Source organism: Protopterus annectens, chromosome 11.part0 (genome assembly GCF_019279795.1).
Source record: "Protopterus annectens isolate FY-2018-M chromosome 11.part0, PAN1.0, whole genome shotgun sequence".
In the NCBI taxonomy this organism is placed as follows: domain Eukaryota; kingdom Metazoa; phylum Chordata; order Ceratodontiformes; family Protopteridae; genus Protopterus; species Protopterus annectens.
In genome coordinates, this window is record NC_056745.1 from 523,556,236 (window position 1) to 523,579,248 (window position 23,013).

Below are 23,013 nucleotides of genomic sequence, written 5' to 3' on the forward strand. Positions count from 1 at the left end.
GAGAAGCCAGAAAATCCAGGAAAAGAAAGGGGATTGGGTGGGTAACCGAGGACTGAACACCTCAAACCCAAATTGAGCGGTGGACACAATGTTCTATGCTAAATCGTTGTTTCCTGCACTTACCTTGGGTAGACCTCCCAAGACTGGGAATTAAGCTGGTCTAAATAGGATTAGGAGGCCAATTTCTACTAAACTTGGCTGCCTGGCAAAGCTCTTGATTTAAAGAGTTAATGGTCCTGCTTTGCTTAAAACTGTTTCCAAAGGTGCAGCTCAAAAATTCATTGTAAGGTACATCCAAAAGGCTTGCTTAAGTGGCTGCTTTTGATGCCAATCCCTTGGCACTGATTTGAACTAGTGGCACCACCCGAGCAGTGTCCTATCCATTTTAAATTGTCTGCTTTGAGATAGGCTTTCCTTGTGATCCTGCAGCATTACAAACAGTTGCTCTTTTCTGAAAGCTTTTGTTTTGTCCAAGTAGAATTGTGCTGTCTGTGTCCAAAGCGTGCAGAAGTCTCTTCCCTCTTATGGTAGAAAGTGGAAAAGAATTTTTTACCACCACTAACCCTTGCTCATATGGGGGTTTTTAAACCCTTTCCCTTAGCCCTGAAAAAAGGTTTCGGGTCCCCCTAGGACTCTTAAACAAATACTTATGAGCTTCACCTATAGTACCTATCAGGTTTAACAGGAGCAGGAGGCAAGGAATCAGGGTTCAGGAAGCCTCTGCAAAACATCTTCCACCACATTCAACACAGGAGGTATAGCTAAGGGCCTATGCTGGGGTAAAACAAAATTCCCTAAGCCTCTTCCTGGAATCAGAGTAATCTGGCCTTCCCTTTTAAAAAGTGCTCCCTCATGGAATGCAGAGTCTCTGAAAATGAAAAATCCTCAGGAGGAGAAGCAAGGAGTGGATCATCCACATCAGAATCAGAATAAGAGGATACTCTGCAAATCTTCAGAAGACCAGAAGCCCTGAACCCTGTTCAAAACTGTCAAACTCTGTTCCACCTAGGCCTCTTACAGGAGGGCATAGAACCTCTAATCATAGTAATCAAATCTTCTGCCATTTTAAGCATATGTTTCTTAGGTACAGAACCCAAAGGCTGGGAAGCCCACTAAAACTGAACTTGGCCTTCCTCAAAAGAAGTTTTGGCAACAGAAGGAGGGCTCTAACTACTTTGGGAAGAGGGGGAAAAAAGTTACCTGAGAACCCCTCAGCCTGGCCTGCCTCCTGAGAGGCATCCTGTAACAGTAAAGTTTCTGCCTGAGGCTCCATAGAAACTCCTGGCAAAACCTCTGGCTCCACTGACCCTTCTAAAAAACCCGTCCGGGACTCCCGGTTCATCAACCCTAGGCCCTGTTTTGTCCTTGCGCTTCTTGGGAAGCGGGCGTGGAGCATCGGCATTTATAATTGCTTCCCAAACACTAACTGGCACAGTCCAACCTCCTCTTAATAGGGGTTTATTAAACCTAGCACAAGAGCGGCAAAACGTGTGCTCAGGCCCTAAACAAGGTATACACAATGTATGGTAATCCCTATGAGGTATTTGTTTCCCACAAGAAATACAGTTATTCACTTTTCTGACATCCGGTTAAATACTGAGGCAAGAAACCAAAATTTTCCCCCAAAGTACTTCAACTCTGATTCGGTCTGAAACCTTTGAAATATTTCAGAACGAACCTGCACCCAAAACTGCTGCATCGGCCCCCAAAAAGACTGAGATATGGGGGTCATGCGTGAGATCGTCAGTCAATGCCCCTGCCCGCTTTCTGGTATTGGGCCACTGGATGGGTTATATATGCAGCAAAAAAAGAACACTGAAGATATGCAAACTGGATGCTAACACTCCTTTAATGTAGATGTTAGTCTGGCATGGCCATTGTCTAGTAAATCCATAAAAAATTTCCATTTTTCAGATGCTCCCCAAAAGCAATGCGAAGCATCTGTGTAAAATAACTTTCCTACAAAGCTCCCATAGGTTGTATAGAATTGAGAAGTACAGAAAAGTCCCAGCAAAGAAAAGGGGATGGTGGGTGGGTAACCTGGACTGCAACAGTGAACACACTCTAACATCTATATTTATGGTAGGTACACAACTGTACTATGTTCATCATCGTGTTTCACTGTTGCAGTCATTACACTTGGGTAGAATCCCAAAGCTGAGATTGGGTGTCTGGTCCTAAATAGGATTAGGAGAGGCTACCAGGCCCTGCAGAATTGCAGTGGCAAAGCCTGCTATGGATTTAGAGTAAAGAGGTAAATGGTAGTGCTTGGTGAAAGTGTGCACTGAACTCCAGGTTGCAGCTTCTAAAATGTCTTTGGTTGGTACTCCTCTGAGAAAGGCTGCTGAAGTGGCTGCTGCTCTGGTAGAATGTGGCCTAATTCCCTTAGGCACTGATTTGCCATGTTGTGCACAGCAGAAGCGAATGCAGTGTCCTATCCATTTTTAAATTGTCTGCTTTGAGATAGGCTTTCCTTGTGATCCTGCAGCATAAGCTACAAACAGTTGCTCCGTTTTTCTGAAAGCTTTTGTTTTGTCCAAGTAGAATTGTAGCTGTCTGCTTGTCCAAAGCGTGCAGAAGTCTCTTCCCTCTTATTCTGGGATTTGGATAGAAAGTTGGCAAATGAATGGTTTGGTTAAGAGTCACACTGGAAATCATCTTTGGCATAAATGTTGGGTTTGTCCTTAGCGAGACCCTGTCCTGATGAAACATGATGAAAGGTTCCACTGCCATTAATGCCTGTAACTCTGAGACTCTTCTTGCTGAAGTTATTGCTAGGAGCAGAGCAGTTTTCCATGATAAAATTTTATATCAGCAGTGCTGGCTGGCTCAAAAGGAGGCAGTGCGAGCTTTTCTAAAACAAAATTTGAGGTCCCAAGTAGGTATTGGTGCTCTCCTTGGGGTCTTATGTTTTTGCCCCTCTGAGGTACTGTTTTAGTAGTGGATGTGAAAAAATAGGAGGTTCCGTGACTGTAATGAGCTGAAATGGCACAGGCATGGATCTTAATAGATGAGGAGGATAGGCCTTTGTCCAGCATCTCAGTTAGGTATTGTAAAATCTGAGGTATATTTGGAACAAGTGGTTCGAGTCCTTGTGCCTGGTTCCAAGCACAGAATCTCTTCCATTTTTCTGCATAAGATTTCCTAGTGCTGGGCCTCCTGGCTTCTAAAATGACATCCATAACAGCTTTAGAGAGAGGTGTGGTCTGAGTGGCTATATTATCTGCCATGCAGCCAGACTTAAGGTTCTGAGTTGACTGTGCAGAATGATTGTTTTGTTGAGTCAGATGATGAGGAATTTGAGGTAAAGGCCAGGCTGGGCCTTGAGACAAGGTCTTTAGGATTGGGTACCAGTGCTGGCGTGGCCAGTCTGGGGCAATCAGGATCATTTTTGGCTTCTCTTGTCTGACTTTTAGGAGCACTTTGGGAAGATGAGGCAGTGGAGGAAAGGCATAAACTGTCAGGGTTTTCCAGCTGAATGATAGAGCATCCAATTTCCATGCTTGTGAGTGTGCAGAATTTCTGTAGTTGGCAGTTGTGAAGGGAGGCAAAGCATCCCCATTTCCTTGTTATGCTGAAGCCCTGTGGATTTAGTTTCCATTCATGAGGATCCATGAGATTTCTGCTTAGTTAGTCTGCCAGTGTGTTTTTTGTTCCTGGCAGGAATTGTGCCTGCAGATGTATCTGATAGGTCAGTGCTGTGTTCCACAAAGTCATGGCTTGCCTGCAGAAGGGGTAGGAATGTGTGCCCCCTTGCTTGTTTATGTACCACATAACTGTGGTATTGTCCCGTCTTTAGTAGTAGTTGTCCTGGATGTAGTAGATCCTTGAAGGCTGTCAGAGCATTCTGTACAGCTAGCATCTTTTTTTGATTGATGTGAAGATGCATTTGTTCCTTGGGCCACATGCCCTGAATACATTTTCCTGCCACGTGTGCCCCCTCAGGCATAATCCGATGCATCCGTTGTTATTGTCTGCCTGGCTGTGGGTAAGGTGAAAGGCTGTCCCTTGTGGTGGTGACAGGCCTGGGACCACCATCGAAACTCCTGTTGTAGGCAGGGAATTAGAGTTATTATTGTTTCCAAGCTGTGGCAATGTTGAGTCCAAACACTTTTTAGATACCATTGTAATTTCCTCATATGCAGTCTTGCATATGGAATTAGTAGAATGCAGGATGCCATGAAACCCAGGGCCTGCAGGAGCTGGGTCTTTGTTGCCATCATTTGAAAGTAATGAGTCAGTTGCCTTTGCTTGTCTGGGCGTGAGATAAGCCATCTGGGCAGCTGTATTTAAGCTTGCACCCAGGAATATTATCTCTTGAGAGGGCACTAGTTTTGATTTCTTTCGTTTACTGTGTACCCTAGGCAAATTAGTAATCTTTTCACAAATGCCAGATGCTTTAGTAGAATGTCTTGGTCTCTGCTTGAATAAGGCAGTCCAAGTAGGGATATATTTGAATTCCTTTTTGTCTGCAAAATGCAATTACTGGTGCCAAGCATTTCGTGAAGACCTTGGGCACAGCAGATAAGCCAAAGGGCAGTGCAGAGAATTGGTAATGCATTGAGCCAGCTATGAATCTGAGGTATCTTCTGCAAGATTGTCTGATTGGTACATGCAGGTATGCCTCCTTGAGGTCCAAAGTAACTAGCCAAGCCTTCTTGCCCAGCATGGGTAGAAGTTATTGTAGTGTTAACATTTTGAATTTTGGAACATCCAGAAAAGTATTTAGGATTGACAAGTCCAGTATTGGTCTCCAGGCTTTGTCCTTTCTGGGTACCAGGAAAAGTCTTGAGTAAAATCCTTGTCCCTGTTCTTGATGTGGTACTCTATGAATAGCTCCCATATCCATGAGAGCAGTAATTTGTTTTTGTGCCTCTGCCCATTGGTTTTGTGGCAGGTCCGGCATACCTTTTGACTTTGGAAGGGTGTGAAAGTGTAACCTGTAACCCTGAGAAACAAAATTCAGTACCCATTTGTTCTGGGTGATTATGTGCCAATTTTGTGAGAAAAGTGCTAGCTTTCCCCCCAAGGGTGCTGCCAAAAGGTAAGTGCTTGGCATCTGTAGAGGGACATCATTGGGACTGCTTCCTATAAGGTTGTGATTTGTCTTCTCCTCCTTTGGGGGCTGAAGCACCCCATTATTTAGGTCTGTAGGAGCCTTGGGGCTGAGATCTGCCTCTTGGGCATCTGTATCTGCCTCTTTGTGGCGTGTCTGACACCGGAAAGGACCAATTTTTGAAGGCCAGTTTCTGCTAAACCTAGGTGGTTGAACCTGTAAGAAATCATTCACTGTCTGCATTGACTTTGCTTTATCCAGCATTTTCTTTAACACTTCTTCTGCCTTAGCACCAAAGTATTATGCTGTAGTGGAGCATCCAATAATTTTACTTTAACATGTTCAGGTAAACTTTGTTCTTTTAACCAAGCATGCCTTCGAATGACAGAGCCTGTAACTGCGGCTCTACAAGAAGCCTCTAATGAATCAAATCCACATTGCAGAGTATGCTTTCCCACTTGTTCAGCTGCATGCAATAAATCCTGCATTCCTTATTGTCAGGACTTTGAGTTTGTAGGCATTTCTGTTTTAATAAAGACACGAGGTACTGTTGATATTTAAGCATGTGAAACTGGCAGTTGAAAGCCCTTACAGCCAAAATAGCAGAAGTGTAAACTTTTTTCCCCCATCTATCCAGAGCTCTAGAATCCCTATCACAGGAACAGGGTTTTTTTGCAGTAGAAGCCTTAACCCCTTTGGGACCCTGAGAAATTGTTTCTGGGTCAGCAGCAGGGTTTTTATAAAGAAATCTATGAGTCAGGACCCTGTGGTACCTGTCTGGCTTGACTGGTGCAGGGGGTAAAGAATCAGGAGACAGACTGGATTCAGAGAAAACATCATCAACAATATCAAACACGGGGGATAGCCAGGGGCCTGTGCTGAGGCAATAAAAGAAAGTCTCTGAGCCTTTTCTTGGATTCTGAATAATCCTGGCTCTCCCAATGGAAATGCTCCCTCATGGTGTGCAGAGTTTCCCCAAAAGAATAATCCTCAGGTGGAAAGGCTGAGGGTATAGATTCTTCTGCATCAGAATCCTCATAGGGAGGGAGAGAATATCCCTGAAGAGGAATCAGAGGAAATAGAAACCTGGTCAGAGGAATCATAGTCAGTGTCTTGCCTAGGCCTTTTATCAGGAGGGATGGGAACCCCTAATCAAAGTAATTAAGTCTTCGGTCATTTTAAGCATCTGTTTCTTTGGCATGGATGACTGTCCTGGAGAATGCTGTACTTGTTTTCTTGTCTTTAATGGTGATTTTGACTTTGCCCTGACTACTGCAGATGACTTAATAGTAAGCTGTGAGGTCTGAAAACACCGTCAGAAGCCGATGCCTGCTCAGCTGACTCCGGACCCATCTGAGGAATAGTTTCCAGAGGCCTAGGTGTCTCCACGTGGGAGTCGGATCTGACCTGTGGCTCTGAGCTAGCGGGCTGCAAAAGCGCCTCTTGAGAACCGGCGACTGGCCTAGAAGAGGCGTCGTCGGTTTTGGACCTCTGATGCCAGTCCTTTTCCTTGTCTTTGCGTTTTTTATGAATTCTGGTCGTTGGTTGTTCCGACGGAATTATATAGTTAAACCTCAGGCCAAAGTAATGTAAAGCAAAATCAAACCGATGCTTAACAGTGCGTTTGTTGAATCTAGCACAAAACCAACAGCTAGTAACATCGTGGTCAGGCCTAGGCAAGGAATACAGTAAGAGTGAAAATCCTTATGAGGTATTTGCTTCCCACAAGAAATACAATTGTTAACTTTTACTGACATCGGTCTGAAGCAAGAAAAAGTTTCCCAATGGAATACTTAGCTTTATTGAAGACTTCGGTTCTGAAACTCGATTTCGAAAATCTCAGGAGTCGGCCGACCGGCACTTGCGAAATGCTTTTGCTTCGGGCACCGCGCGGCAAGAAAGGCTGAAGAAAATGGTGTCGGTTGCATCTTTTATACCCTGGTGCACTGATGTCAGGGAAGAGGTGACAGCAACCGGCGACCTAGACTTTGGAACTCTTTCCGACTGCGGGTAGCCTGCCAGCAGGACAACCCAACTGTAATGACTGCAACAGTGAAACACTATGAACATCCAGGACTGCAACAGTGAATACACTCCAACATCTACCTTTATGGTAAGTGTACACAACTGTACTATGTTCTTCGTGTTTCACTGTTGCAGTCATCGATTAGTTGATTCCCAAAGCAAAGGAAGGGTGGGGTAGTTAAAGAGCATTAGGGTTAGCAATAAGGCCCTGTAAGACGGCTGTGGCAAATCCAGCTCTGGATTTAGAAAAGATAGGCAGGTGGTAATGCTTGGTGTAAGTATGTACAGAGTTCCAGTTTGCAGCTTCTAGGATGTCCCTGGTAGGGACTCCTCTGAGAAATGCAGTAGAGGTAGATGCAGCCCTGGTGGAATGTGTTCTTATCTCCTGTGGGGTAGGTTTTCTATGGTGTTTGTAGCAGAAACGGATGCAATGTGCTATTCATTTGGAAATGGTTTGCTTTGAAATGGCCTCCCAGTCTACCCTGGCAGCAAAGCTAACTAACAGCTGGTCAGATTTTCTGAGAAGCTTAGTCCTGTCCAAATAGAATCTAAGCTGACCGTGTACATCCAGAGAATGCAGTATCCTTTAACCTTTATTCTGAGGATTGGGGAAAAAAGTAAGCAAATGAATGGAATTGTTTAGAGCCACATCAGACACCACCTTGAGCATAAAGAATGGATTAGTCCTGAGGGAAACCCTGTCCACATGGAAGATCATGAAGGGTTCCACTGCCATGAGGGGCTGCAGGTCAGACACTCTTCTTGCTGAAGTGATGGCTAGAAGTAAAGCTGTTTTCCAAGAAAGGAATTTCAACTCTGCTGTAGCAGCTGGTTCAAAGTGGGGAAGAGTGAGTTTTTCCAATACAAAGTTAAGATCCCAGGCTGGAGTGGGAGCTCTCCTGGGGGGTCTTAATTATTTGGCCCCTCTAAGGAATTGTTTTAGCAAGGGATGAGAGAAGAGGGGTGGCTCAGTATTATAATGTGCTGATATGGCAGAGGCAAGAATCTTAATTGAGGAGAAAGACAGGACCTTGTAGAGCATTTCTGTTAAATAATCTAGAATATGAGGTAAGCTGGGCACCCTGTGCCCATCCCCTGAGCCTGGCTCCAGGAACACTACCTTTTCCACTTCTGAATAAGATTTTCTAGTACTAGGCCTCCTTGTCTCAAGAATGACATCCAGCACCTGCTTACTGAGGGTGGCTGTAGGTGAGCTCAGGGAATTAGCCAGGCTGCAAGGTTGGGGGTTTGAAGCTGAGGGTGCAGAATCTGGCCCGCCTGCTGGGACAGCAGGGAAGGGCTCTGAGGCAGGTGCCAAGGTTGTAGCACTGTCAGACTGTGCAAAAGGGGGTACCACTGCTGGCGCGGCCAGTCTGGTGCAATCAGTATTGTCCTTGGCTTGTCCTGTTTGATCTTTAGTAGAGCCTTCGAGAGGAGAGGCATGGAGGAAGGCATAAACTGAGAGGTTATCCCAGGAAAAGGACAGGGCATCCACTTTCCAAGCTTGACTGTGGGGAGCTCTAGTGCAGAATTTGTTCAATTGGTAGTTCTGAGGGGAGGCAAACAGGTCTACCTCTGGTGTCCCCGATTTGCTCCTCAAGAGATTGAATATTTTGGGTTCCAGTTTCCATTTGTGTGGGTACATGAGATTTCTTCTTAAGTCGTCTGCCAGTGAATTTAGTTTGCCTGGCAGGAATTGTGCTTATAGATGTACTTGGTAGCTCAAGGCTGTGTCCCACAGAGCCACGGCTAGTCTGCAGAGAGGATACGACTGGGTTTCCCCTGCTTGTTTATGTACCACATAACTGTGGTGTTGTCTGTCTTTACCAATAGTTGTCCTGGAAGAATATGGTCTTTGAAGGCTGTCAGAGCATTCTGTACAGCTAACATTTCTTTTTGATTGATATGCATGTGCATCTGTCTCGGGTTCCATTTGCCCTGAATGCATTGCCCTGCCATGTGAGCCCCCCCCATGTACAGTGCGTCTGTTGTTAGGGTATGGACGGCAGGGGTACAGTGAAAGGGAGACCCTTGTTGTGGTAGCAGGCCTCTGCTCACCAAAGGAACTCTTCCCTTAGACAAGGAATGATAGGAATCATGGTTTCCAGTTCCTGAGAATGCAGACACCACAGACTTTTTAGATACCATTGAAGTTTCCTCATATGCAGTCTTGCATATGGAATTAACAGAATGCAAGAGGCCATGAATCCCAGGGCTTGCAGGATTTTCCTTGCATATAGCTGGGTTTTTGTGGCCAGTAGTCTGAAGTAGGTTGTCAAATGAACTTGTTTCTCTGGAGTGAGGTATGCCATCTGGGAAATTGTGTTAAAGCTTACTCCCAGGAATACAATCTGTTGGCAAGGTAATAAGAGTAATTTCTTCTCGTTGATAGTGTACCCTAGTGAAGTTAGAAGTCTCTTTACAAATGCCAGGTGTTGTAATAGCAAGTCCTGACTCTCTGCCTGAATCAGGCAATCGTCCAAGTATGGGTAAATCTGAATATTTCTCTGCCTGCAAAATGCAACTGCTGGAGCAAGGCACTTTGTGAATACCCTGGGCGCAGTAGATAAGCCAAGGGGAAGTGCAGAGAACCGATAGTGCATGGAGCCTGCCCTGAAGCGTAGGTATTTTCTGCAGGATTCCCTTATTGGGATGTGCAGGTAAGCTTCTTTTAAGTCTAGAGTTGCCAGCCAGGCATCCTTGGCTAGCATAGGAAGAAGCTGTTGAAGAGTTAGCATTTTGAATTTTGGAACCACCAGAAAGGTGCCGAGAATAGAAAGGTCTGGAATAGGACGCCAGGAGTGCTCTTTTCCGGGAACCAGGAACAATCTTGAATAAAAACCTTGTACCCTTTTGTTCTGCTGGGACAGGCTGAAGAGCCCTGACACTGAGGAGAGTACTTGTTTTTGGGCCTCCGCCCACTGGTCTGGGGGAGGTCTGGCTATCCACTTGGAGTTGGGAGTGAGTGGAGGTGGAGTCTGTATCCTAGGGAAACTATGTTTAAAACCCATTTGTCCTGAGTAATGAGTTCCCAGTTTTTTGCATGCAGGGCAAGTTTACCTCCTAAGGGAGCAAGTAGTTGAGCAAGGCTTGAAGAGTTAAGGATAAGTCATTGTGCCATTTTTCCATAGGGGGGGTGACTTACTACTCCCTGCTTTGGAAGTGGGGGCCCCCCACTGCTTAGATCTGTGCATGGCCTGAGACTGAAGTCTTGGTGGTCTGCTGCTTCTGGGTTTGGACTGAGAAGGCCTGGAAGGGACTGGAAAGGACCAGTTCTTTGAAGGCCAATGCCTAATGAATCTAGGTGGCTGTACTTGTAAGAAATCTTTAACAGTTTGCATAGATTTAGCTTTTTCCTCCATCCTTTTGAGGACAACTTCTGCTTTGTAGCCAAAAAGGCGCTCTTGGTTTAAGGGTGCATCCAGTAATTTAGCTTTAACATGATCTGGCAAGTTTTGTTCCTTAAGCCAAGCATGCCTTCTATGTACAGACCCAGTAACAGCAGCCCTGCAAGAGGCTTCTAAAGCATCAAAAGCACAATGCAAAGTATGTTTACCTACTTGGTCAGCAGAATGCATTAACTCTTGTGAATCTTTTTGTTCAGCACAGTCAGGAATCAACATAATTTTCTGTTTAGTTAATCCCATAATATGCTGCTGATACTTTAACATATGAAACTGACAATTTAATGGCCAAAGTAGCAGAAGCATATACCTTCTTACCCCATCTGTCTAAAGCTCTAGAATCCCTATCAGAAGGGATAGGATTTTTTGGCAGTTGTAGCCTTAATGTCTTTGGGTCCTTGGGAAATTGTCTCTGGATCCGCAGTAGGGTTCTTGAACAGGAATTTGTGAGTCATGTACTCTGCAGTACCTGTCAGGTTTCCTGGGAGCTGGAGGCAAAGAGTCTGAGGTAAGGCTGGATTCCAAGAAAACATCTGGGGTAAGGCTTGATTCCAAGAAAACATCATCTGCAACCTGTAGAACAGGAGGGATAGCTAGAGGCCTGTGTTGAGGCAGGTTTAAAAATTCCCTAAGTCTCTTTTTGGACTGGGAAAAGTCCTGGCTCTTTCCCAGCGGAAATGCTCACTAAGGTTATGCAAGGTTTCACCAAAAGAAAAACCTTCTGGAGGGGAAGGAGAGGGAATGGAATCCTCTGCATCAGAATCCTCATAAGTAGATAAGGGTAAATCCTGGTAGTCAGAAGGAAGAGAGATATCAAATTCCTCATCAGAAGAATCGGAGAGAAAATCAGTTCTAGGTCTCGGGGGGGGGGGGGGGCTGCTTCCCCTAATTAAGGTAACAAGGTCTTTAGCCATTCTAATCATTTGTTTTTGAGGCATATGGGCCTGAGAATGCGCTTTGGTAATCTGTTTTCTAGGCTTAGTGCGAGCTTTAGGCCTGAGGAATTTAGTATTCTTAGCTTGAAATGAAGTCGGTTTAATATGAAAATTGGTAGGCCTGAATACACCCTCAGAAGCCGGTGCCTACCCATCCAAGGTAGAGACATCTGCAGGTTCCATAGTCGAAGAAGCATCTCGTGGCATACCAGACTCCGAATGGGTCTCAGTAGAGGCCTGCAAATCTGTAGTAGCGGGTATCAGGGGCTGCGAAAGCACCTCACTGAGTACAGGTGGGCTGGTGACTAGCTTAACGGTAGTGTCGTTGGCAGTTTTGGACCTAAGCGGTCTGTCTCTATCTTTATCCTTGCGTTTTTTCGGAAGATCGGTAGTCGGATGGCTTAACGAAGCCATTTCGGAGTACGGAGATAGAGAACGAAAGTATTTAGCTAAAAAATTGCCCGAAGGCACAAAACTGACAGCGAGGGACGTTGTGGTCTGGGCCTAAACAGGTGACGCAGTAAAAATGGAAATCTCTATGAGGTATTTGCTTTCCACAGGCAAGACAATTGTTAATTTTTTCTGACATCGGTTAGAACAAGAAAAAAGGATCCCCAACGGGGTACTTCGCTTTTTGAAGACTTCAGGTCTGAAACTCGAAAACGAAAATTTCACGAGACGACCGACTGGCACTTGCAAACTGCTTCTGCTTCGGGCACCGCATGGCAAGAAAGACTGATGTAATGACGTCGGCTGCATGTTTTATACCCGTGACGACCCGCCGTCATGGAAGAAGTGACAGCATCCGACACAGAAATCCGAAGACTTTGGTATTCAGGCCGGCTGAGGGCTACCTACAGGCAGATAACCCAAATGTGATGACTGCAACAGTGAAACACGAAGAACATCCTGTTATTCTATCAACTTTCTATGCAACAGCAATAATTAAAAATTGTTCCTAGTTTTAGGCATTTGTCCCACTTTTATTCATTGTTTTGCAAAGATTTCTTTCTCTAATAGGTTGAGAGGTATGCACTGTATTCTGAGGTCTGGCATGTGGTACATTCTGAATGAAAGCTGCCGTTAAGTCCTAGCACATTCAGGACTGTAGCTACACTGGGAGTTTGATTCTTTTGAAAGATCCTAGGACTGCCTGAACAGTGGTGGATATTCCTTCTGGTCAGACTGGCTTTTGTGGTTCACTGCAACCAACTAGCAGCTGACTGTCAACTCAGAGTCTCATCTGGAACTATGACCCTCAAGGATAGGCAAAGGTCCAGCAAATACCCTGCTGTGACACACCTTTCTTTAGCATATGCGGCAATAAGCCATTCAGGTAAGAAGAGGATATTCTTATCCCTAGTAAAGCATGTGAGTTACGACTCGTGCTGTACATGTGGTGAACGACAGTCTTCCACTTGACATCCTGACAGCATGGTAATCTGAAGGACTTGGATGGGATATTTTGGTGTGTATGTACATATCCTGGAGATGAGAAAAGCACATCCAGTTTCTTGCATGTAAACAAGGCAGGATGGACTGCAACATGTCCAGGACCTACTACATACTGATTCAAATGACCGAGTCGAGAACTGGTCTGAGGTCCTGTGTCTTTAGACACTTTGAAGAAATGGGGATAAAACACGCATCCTCTCTGGTCTGGTGGGACCTCCCGGATGGCTATTTTTTTTTTTTGTCGAAGGTTATACACCTCTTGCTCCAATGCCCTCCTCTGAGGGTGTTGTACTAGTGTAAGTCATAAATGGTATGGAAAAGTCCCTGTACACAAATTTTCCAAATTTATTTTCCTGCATTATAGTCAACCAAGCAAGAAGATGCAAAGGAAAGTCGTTCCCCCAAATCCCTCCAGAGGTGGATATTTGGCAATCCTACATGTCATTATCAGCATTAGTATGGGTGCATGGATGTCACTGACTTTTTTTTTTTTTTTTTTAAGAAAAATAAATAAAGTTTGATTGTTGGAGAATAAATGCCCAATCATGGACCGATCAAGGAGGGTTCTCAACATTACATCAGTACAAACTCTCGTCCAAGCTGTAGCCTGGCCACTCAGTTTGGAACATTTGACCTTTCTCCTCTTCCCTGTCCACATGAATTCCCCTACAAATTGTCCACTTAGCTGAAATCACCCTTTCCATCTAACGTCCAAGAAGAGCCAGTATGTCTCATTTTCCTTGTATAACTTCTCCTCTGCCCTACTTCCCTTAAAGTGGCCTTTACTCTGCATACACTTGTTCTACAATTTTTGGTTCCCTTTCCATAAAAGATCCCCAAAACTGGAAAAAATATCACAGCTGACAAATCAACACTAATCTGAACAGTGGCAAGGATTAAACTCCTTACTGTTGGCCTTGACTGCTACCTTTGCGTGCTACTCTTACTTTTCACTGTTTAAGTTATCCAGGTCTGCGTCTTTAAGCTGTATACTATATACATGATTACTGCTGTTAAGGTGCACAATTTGCCATTCCCAGTATGGTACTGATGTGAGATTGACCTGTAGCTGTGTGGATCCCCCCCCCTACCTTACACACATGCAAGGGCACTGATTACATACATCAGAACTTCGGGGATCTCCAGTGAGGCTGAAGCTTCCTAACAATCATTCAGGACTTTTATAGACTCGTGTAGTGCCCGTCGTAGTTAACTCATCTGAATGCAGGCTCTCTTTTTCCTTTAGACAAAGCTCCTTCTCTACTTCTTCACTCTTTCTCTAACTTTCTCGTACAAGCACCATTCTCTTCTGGTATTTCATTAATAGTGATACAAAAATTTTATTCAGCATTCCCACCTATCCCAACCCCAATCTTTTCATGCTTTTCTTTTGTACAAGACTCCACCTTAAAAGTTATCCACAGGCAGGGTCTACTACACTATCCATAATTAAATTAAAAAAACAAAAACAAAATGATCTTAGCACTTCTACACAGAACCCATCAATGAGTTCTGATGGTAAATATGGCAATTAATGCAGACAGCTATTAAACTGCAAAAATCCAAATTTCTGACAACACAAAACAATTGAAAATACCTGGCTCAGATCTAAGGTACATCTGTATATTAAAGCAGCTTGCAAGTTGGCTTTTTCGCAGGTTTTCCAGGTTGTGGAGTTTTTCTGTTTATTTGTCGAACCAAGTCATAAAAGATCTGTAAAAATATTTGGTACAAAAAAAGATTCTGAAATATTTCATTTTCAAGGGCCGCACTACAATTCAATACCATACATTTAATATAAATGTACTGTTTAAATCACATAGCTAATGAAAAGTGAATTTAAGAAATGAAAGCATGTCCGAGTAGTGATCCCACTGGCTGACCTTAGGGAAGGTCTCCTGTTCTGAAGATACTCTCCTAATAAAGTTCTTGTAATCTCTAGGTTTTGAACTAAAGTTTGAGCACAAACTCCCCAGGGGGACAAACTGGAATGTTACATACAAGATGTAGGACACAAGCAGTTCCGGGCCCCATACAAACTGAATAAGCATACCTGTAAGTGAAATGCCAATAAATAAATAAGGCAAAACTATAAACGTATGACGTGATAGGACATCAATCTGCACATGAGTGTAGGACTGTCAAAACAATGGAAATGCTAAATGGTAAAAAAATATTAAAATTTGCACATATATCTTTAAGATGTTGGCCTCCTCTTCATCTTGTCAATGACCTATATGAATACCATGTGGTCTGGTTTCTGGTACAGCTTCATGTAGTTTGAAGGTAAATACGGATGAAAATCACAGCATGCAATCCACAGTCTCCTTTACTGCATCTTTTCACACCAACTAAATGTTACATGGTGTGAAAAGTGCCAAGTTGTTGCATCTTTCACTGTTACAACACTGCAGCTACAGCCACAGGAAAACTTGCTCCACAGTACATTACATGAAAATATGAAACTGTAGATTGACAATATTAACATCGCTCCTGACTATGAAATGTATGGCAAGGAAGCTTGAAAATGTACAAAGTACTACATTTTTGCATGGCACTCTGAAGGTTTACAATACATTTGAGCCTTGAGAAATAGAAAGTACAGTTGTGTACACTTACCATAAATGTACATGTTAGAGTGTATTCACTGCTGCAGTCATTACATTTGGGTAATCCTGCTGGCAGGTTGCCCTCAGCCGGCCTGAATTCCAAAGTCTAGGGTCCTGCGTCGGCTGCTGTTGCCCCCTCCCTGACATCAGGTCGTCAGGGGTATAAAAGAAGCTGCGACGCAGTTTTCTTCAGTTTTTCTTGTCCCAGATGTCAGGTGCCCCTTAAAAGGGTAGCCAAATTTATATATATATATATATATATATATATATATATATATATATATATATATATATAAAATAATAAATGCACCAATATAATTTTTACCTTCATCTATAAGCAAATACACCACATAGGTTGTATAAATCAGAGAAGGAAAGATAAGATCCATTGAAAAAAGGGGGACAGTGGGTAGGTAAACCTGGACTGCAACAGTGAATACACTCGAACATCTACATTAATGGTAAGTGTACACAATTGCACTATGTTCTTCGTGTTTCACTGTTGCAGTCATTACATTTGGGTAGAGTCCCAAAGCTATGGCTGGGAGGCTTGAGCTACACAGCATTAGGAGCGGCTATGAGTCCCTGCAGAACTGCAGTGGCAAAGCCTGCTCTGGATTTAGCATAGAATGGCAGATGGTAATGCTTTGTAAAGGTGTGCACTGAACTCCAAGTAGCTGCCTCTAAAATGTCTCTGGTTGGAACTCCCCTGAGAAAAACTGTGGCTGCAGCTCTGGTGGAATGTGGCCTAATGCCCTTAGGCACTGGCTTGCCATGGTGTGAATAGCACAAACGAATGCAGTGGCCTATCCACTTTGAGATAGTCTGCTTTGAAATAGCCTTTCCTTGTGAACCTGCAGCATATGCCACTAGCAATTGCTCTGTCATCCTGAAAGCTTTGGTCCTGTCCAAGTAGAATCTAAGCTGTCTGTGTACGTCCAAAGAGTGTAGAATGCTCTCCCCCTTGTTCTGTGGATTTGGATAAAAAGTTGGCAGATGAATAGTTTGGTTGAGCCACACTGGACACCACTTTAGGCATAAATGTTGGGTTTGTTCTCAGAGAGACACTGTCTGGATAAAAAATTATAAAAGGCTCCAAAGCCATGAGTGCCTGTAGCTCTGAAACTCTTCTTGCTGAAGTAATTGCTAGGAGCAGAGCTGTTTTCCAAGATAAAAACTTTATATCAACAGTAGCCGCTGGCTCAAAAGTAGGCAGGGTGAGCTTTTCCAAGACAGAGTTGAGAACCCATGCAGGTATTGATGATCTCTTTGGAGGCCTTAAATCTTTGGCTCCTCTGAGGTACTGCTTTAATAAAGGGTGAGAAAAAATTGGTGGCTCTGTATTGTAATGAGCCGAAATGGCAGGGGCATGAATTTTAATTGATGAAAAGGATAGGCCTTTGTCCAGCATCTCAGTTAAGTACTGCAAAATCCGAGGAATATTTGGTACAGTTGTATCAGTTCCTTGTGCCTGGTTCCAAGCACAGAATATCTTCCATTTTCCAGCATAACACTTTCTTGTACTAGGCCTTCTGGCTTCCAGAATGACATCCATCACAGCTTTGCTGAGAGGGCGTCCACTTTCCATGCTTGTCTGTGATGAGTCCTTGTGCAGAATCTTTTTAGTTGGTAGTTGTGAGGGGAGGCAAATAGGTCTATGTCCGGGCGTCCCCATTTCCTTATGCTGAAGACTTGTGGATCCAGCTGCCACTTGTGCGGATCCATGAGGTTTCTGCTTAGTTCGTCTGCCAGAGTATTTTCCTTTCCTGGCAGGAATTGTGCTTGCAAATGTACTTGGTAAGTCAAAGCTGTGTCCCACAATGTCATAGCTAGTCTGCAAATGGGGTAAGAATGTGTGCCCCCCTGCTTCTTTATGTACCACATGACCATGGTGCTGTCTGTCTTTATCAGCAGTTGTCCCGGTTGAAGTAGGTCCTTGAAGGCTGTTAGGGAATTTTGAACAGCTAGCATATCTTTTTGACTGATATGTAGATGCATTTGGTTTGAGGTCCATGTGCCCTGAATGCATCTTCCTGTCATGTGGGCCCCCCAGGCATAATCTGATGCATCCGTTGTTAGTGTCTGCCTGGCTGGGGGTAATGTGAATGGCTGTCCCTTGTTCTGGTGACAAGCCTTTGCCCACCATCGAAACTCCTGTTGCAGGCAGGGAATTAGAGTAATCATTGTTTCCAGGCTGTGGCAATGTTGAGTCCAAACACTTTTTAGGTACCATTGAAGTTTCCTCATATGCAGTCTTGCATATGGAATTAGTAGGATGCGGGATGCCATGAAGCCCAAAGCCTGCAGAATTTTTCTTGCAGATAACTGGGCCTTTGTTGCCAACATTGTGAAACAGGTAGTCAGTTGCCTTTGTTTGCCTGGTGTGAGATGCACCATCTGGGCAGTTATATTCAAGCTTGCACCCAGGAATGTTATATCTTGAGACGGTACTAGTTTTGATTTCTTTTCGTTGACTGTGTACCCTAGGCATGTTAGTAGTTTTTTCACAAACGCCAGATGTTGAAGAAGAATGTCCTTGTTCTCTGCTTGAATTAGACAGTTGTCCAAGTAAGGGTATATTTGTATTCCTCTTTGTCTGCAGAATGCAATTACTGGTGACAGGCACTTTGTAAAGACCCTGGGCGCAGTAGATAAGCCAAAGGGCAGTGCAGAGAATTGGTAATGTATTGAACCAGCCTTGAATCTGAGGTGTCTTCTGCACGATTGTCTGATTGGAACATGCAGGTATGCCTCTTTTAGGTCTAAAGTCACAAGCCAAGCGTTCTTGCCCAGCATGGGCAGAAGCTGCTGCAAAGTCAGCATTTTGAATTTTGAGATATCCAGGAATGTGTTCAGAATAGATAGGTCCAGTATTGGCCTCCAGGCCTTGTCCTTTCTTGGTACCAAGAACAGTCTTGAGTAAAATCCTTGTCCCCACTCTTGCTCTAGTACTTGCTGAATGGCCCCCATGTCCATGAGGGATGAAACTTTTTTGTGCCTCTGCCCATTGATTTTTTGGCAGATCTGGCCAGCCGTTTGCCCTTGGCAGAGTATGGAAATGGAATTTGTAGCCTTGTGACACTATATTTAGAACACATTTGTCCTGGGTTATAATGTGCCAATTTTGAGCAAAAAGTGCTAGTTTCCCCCCTAAGGATGTTGCCAGAAGATAAGTGCTTGGTGCAGGCAGGGGAAAGTCATTGGGACTGCTTTCTGTATATGTTTGTGCTTTATCTTCTCCAGCTTTCGAGGTAGAAGCACCCCATTGTTTTGACCTATAAGAACCTTGCGCCTGGGATCTGCCCCTTGGGCGTCTGAATTTGCCCCTTTGAGGTCTGTCTGACACAGGAAAGGACCAATTTTTTGTAGGCCAGTGTCTACTACACCTAGGTGGCTGTACTTGTAAAATCTCTAACAGTTTGCATAGATTTAGCTTTGTCTTCCATTTTCTTTAACACCTCTTCTGCCTTAGCACCAAAGTATCATGCTGTAAAGGTGCATCTAGTAACTTAACCTTAACATGATCAGGCAGATTTTGTTCCTTTAACCAAGCATGCCTCCTAATTACAGAACCCGTAACTGCAGCCCTGCAGAAGGCCTCCAAAGAATCAAAACCCCATTGCAAAGTATGCTTTCCAGCTTGTTCAGCTGCATGCAATAAATTCTGCATTTCCTTGTTTTCAGCACATTCAGAATTTAACATCATTTTCTGTTTAAGCAATCCCATGAGATGTTGCTGATACTTGAGCATATGAAACTGACAGTTTAAGGCCCTTATAGCCAAAGTTGCAGATGTGTAAACCTTTTTTTCCCCATCTATCCACTGCCCTTGAATCCCTGTCAGAGGGGTTTGGGTTTTTTGCTGTAGTGGCCTTAACTCCCTTGGGACCCTGTGAAATAGTTTCTGGGTCAGCAGCAGGGTTTTGGAAAATAAATTTGTGTGAGTCAGGAACCCTGTAATATCAGTCAGGCTTAACAGGAGCTGGAGGTAAGGAGTCAGGGGTCAAACTAGACTCCGAAAACACATCTACAATGTCTAACACAGGAGGAATGGCTTAGAGGCCTGTGCTGTGGTAGTAAGAGGAAATCCCTGAGCCTCTTTTTTGATTCTGAAAAATCTTGGTTCTCCCAGTGAAAATGCTCCCTCATGGTATGCAAGGTTTCCCCAAAGGAATAATCCTCAGGAGGGGATGCTGAAGGTATAGATTCGTCAGCATCAGTATCCTCATAGGGGGTTAAAGAATATCCCTGATCAGAAGAAATAGAAACCTGATATGAAGATTCAGTCAGTCTCATGCATAGGCCTTTTATCAGGAGGGGGATGGGAAACCCTGATCGAAGTAATCAGGTCTTCGGCCATCTTGATAATCCGTTTTTTGGGCATAGAGGCCTGTAAACGTGGCTCTTGAGTTTGTCTCTCCGCTTTAGAAGCTGCTTTAGTCTTTGTCTTTGAAGCTGAAGTCGTTTTAATGTAAAGATGTTGTGGTCTGAATACACCCTCAGAAGCTGGTACCTGCTCAGCGACTCCAGACCCATCTGAGGGATTAGCGTCCGAGGCTCCAATACTTTGAGTATCCAGCGGCATGGCCGACTCCATGTGGGAGTCGGTAGCGGCCTGCGACTCTAAAGTAGCGGGTGTCAGGGGCTGCGAAAGCGCCTCACTGAGAACCCGACTGGCTTATGAGAAGCTTCGTCGTCAGTTTTGGACCTTGGTTGTTTTTCTTTATCATTTTCTGTGCGTTTTTTTGTAAACTCCGGTAGTCGGATGGCTATCCGACGACATTTTAGGATAATTAAACCTGCTACCAAAATACTTTAAAGCAAAAGAATACTGACGCTTAATAGTGTGTTGGCTAAATCTAGCACAAAACTGACAACCAGAAACGTTGTGATCAGGGCCTAGGCAAGGAATACAGTAAGAATGAAAATCCTTATGAGGTATTTGCTTTCCACAAGTAATACAATTATTAACTTTTTCTGACATCGGTCTGGAGCAAGAAAAAAGTTTCCCCCAACGGGGGTACTTAGCTTTATTGAAGACTTCGGTTCTGAAACTCAAACATGAAAATTTCAGGAGCCGGCCAACAGGCACTTGCGAACTGCTTCTGCTTCGGGTACCGCGTGGCAAGAAAGACTGGAGAAAAGGGCGTTGGTCGCTTCTTTTATACCCCCTGATGACCTGATGTCACGGAGGGGGCGACAGCAGCCGCAGGACCCAAGACTTTGGAATTCAGGCCGGCTGAGGGCAACCTGCCAGTAGGATTACTCAAATGTAATGACTGCAACAGTGAAACACGAAGAACATCTAACCTGATGAGACAGAACATTCTGTGTTACGGTGGGTTGAACTGTCTGTTATTTACTCTTCAAGGCACATGACGGCTGAATTTACAGATACTTACATTAGGGAATTAAAGAATCAGGCCAAATATATGCATATGAGTTATGCGATTTATCAGCATTAGAGAGAATCTTATATGGCATAAGAAATTATCAGACAAGGGACATTTTGAAAAGAATTGGATTTAACATTAAACAAACATGGCTGATGTGTGCAGACAGAGTGAAATTTACTACACTTAACTGAAAAGTCTAAAGTAAAGTTACTTGCAAAACAGAAAAAATTAAAAGGGTAAGTCATGACAGCTTTAGGAGGCAAGCAAAGCATGATAGACGTTTTACATTGTTGATGAGCTGTGGTAGAACACATTATACAAACACACTCCTTGTGATCATTCAAGTGCGTACAAGCCATCAAAGAACACCAAAACAATGAAACATGAAAGTTTGTCTGTGTGCACAATTTGCGTTGTATTCAGTTTAGTTTGCAAGAAATGGGTAAAGGAAACCGGATACTAGCGAATCAGTTGGAAACCTGGGGAAAAAAGATTAATAAAAAAATAAAAAAAATTAATAAACCCTTTAGATACTAGTATAGATTGTAATATATCACATGCTCACCCACCTGAAGCACAAAATTTGAGAGAGATTATTAAACCTCTAGAAAAACTAAAGTGAACGAAGAGATGATACCAGAGTGTATGGATGTGATGCTATCAACTCTTTCCTAAAACCAGGCAAAACTACCACTCCTAACTCCACCAAGGACAATACAGACATAGCCTCCCAATTTAATCACCACTTCACTGAATCCATCCTAACTTTATCCTCCCAACTATCCAAAAACAACCCTACACATAACCCAACCAAATGCCCTGAGAATATCCCACATTTTTCTCTCTCATCCATACCAAGCTCCAAAATTAAGAAACCCCTCCTAAAACTAAAACCAACCACCCTTGCCGCTGACAACCTACCAACCAACTTCCTAAAAATAGCTGATCAATCCTTATCCTACCCTACTTCTATTCTTATCAACCGCTCCAAACAAGAATCTTACATCTCACAACTATGGAAGGCATCATATATTATTCCACTTCATAAAGGTGGTAATTCTTATGAATACTCAAATTACCACCCCACTGCCATTCTATCTCCCCTTATCTAAAATACTTGAGAAATATATACATTCTCAAGTGATGCATTTCCTAAATTCACAATCTCCTCCCCCACACACAGCATGGTTTCAGGCAACACCACAGCACAACTGCTTTGCTCTCTTTTACCAATCTAGTCAACCAACAGAAAAATAACTTTTTATCTGCAATATGTTTAAACCTCTCCAAAGCATCTGACATGGTCTCACATTCCTCGATACCCTGGCTTCCCTACCCTTTGTCCCATCCACTATAGCATGGTTTAAAAGCTATCTGAAAGAAAACAATCTGTCCAATGGCAAGGTGTACTATCCCCCCTTACTCCCAACTACCATAGGCATACCACAAGGCTCAATATTAGGGCCACTTCTTTTCTTCATATAGACCAGTAATCTCCATACCAACACACAGCATGTTTCACTTATACAATACAAAGACGATTCAACTCTACTTGTTTGGCAGCATCAATCACCACTCTACAACAACTCACTCAGGAATCTTTTAGCTCTGTCTAATATTGTTAAGGGGCAATTCGTGAGAGGTAGTCGTATGACAAGTGCAGAAAGTGAATTTATTAAGGAATGTGATTTACTGCAAAGGATGTTTTTGGAGAGAGGGTATCCTTTGAATTTTATTACTATGTTTAGAGATGAAGTGGGAAAAGGAAGGTTAACCAAGTTTAAACCTATTTTGAACAATTGTATTCATCTGGAAGAAGGTACTAGTGAAAAACAAAAAGGAAGATATGAACAAGCCCTAATACTAGACTATAATGGAGTAAATAATTATGTCAAAAGGATATTTTTGAAAGAATGGGAAAGATTTGAGTATTTCTGACATAGAAAATATAGCCAATATTTCACATAAAATTATTTATAAAAATTCTAGTAGTATTAAGGGTATTTTAGAGAATAAACATGGTGTAGTGACTAATAAAGACAGGCAGGGTACTTACAAGTGTGGCCGATGTAATCAATGTCCTTATATTCTTAATATTGAGAAGTATTATTTAGAAGGCAGGGACAGATGGAT

At 43.4% G+C, this 23,013-nt stretch overlaps 1 protein-coding gene across 3 annotated transcripts in view; it reads right to left on the reverse strand.

Annotated features, from left to right (window-relative positions):
• Positions 1 to 23,013, reverse strand: part of RAP1B (RAP1B, member of RAS oncogene family) — a 1,113,130-nt gene that overhangs the window by 143,057 nt on the left and 947,060 nt on the right. For all 3 annotated transcript variants that reach the window (XM_044088033.1, XM_044088031.1, XM_044088032.1), the window contains one exon: positions 14,473 to 14,588. In XM_044088033.1, coding sequence (XP_043943968.1) covers positions 14,502 to 14,588 — 87 coding nt within the window. In that variant the 3' untranslated portion in view covers positions 14,473 to 14,501. The remainder of the gene's footprint in view (positions 1 to 14,472; positions 14,589 to 23,013) is intronic.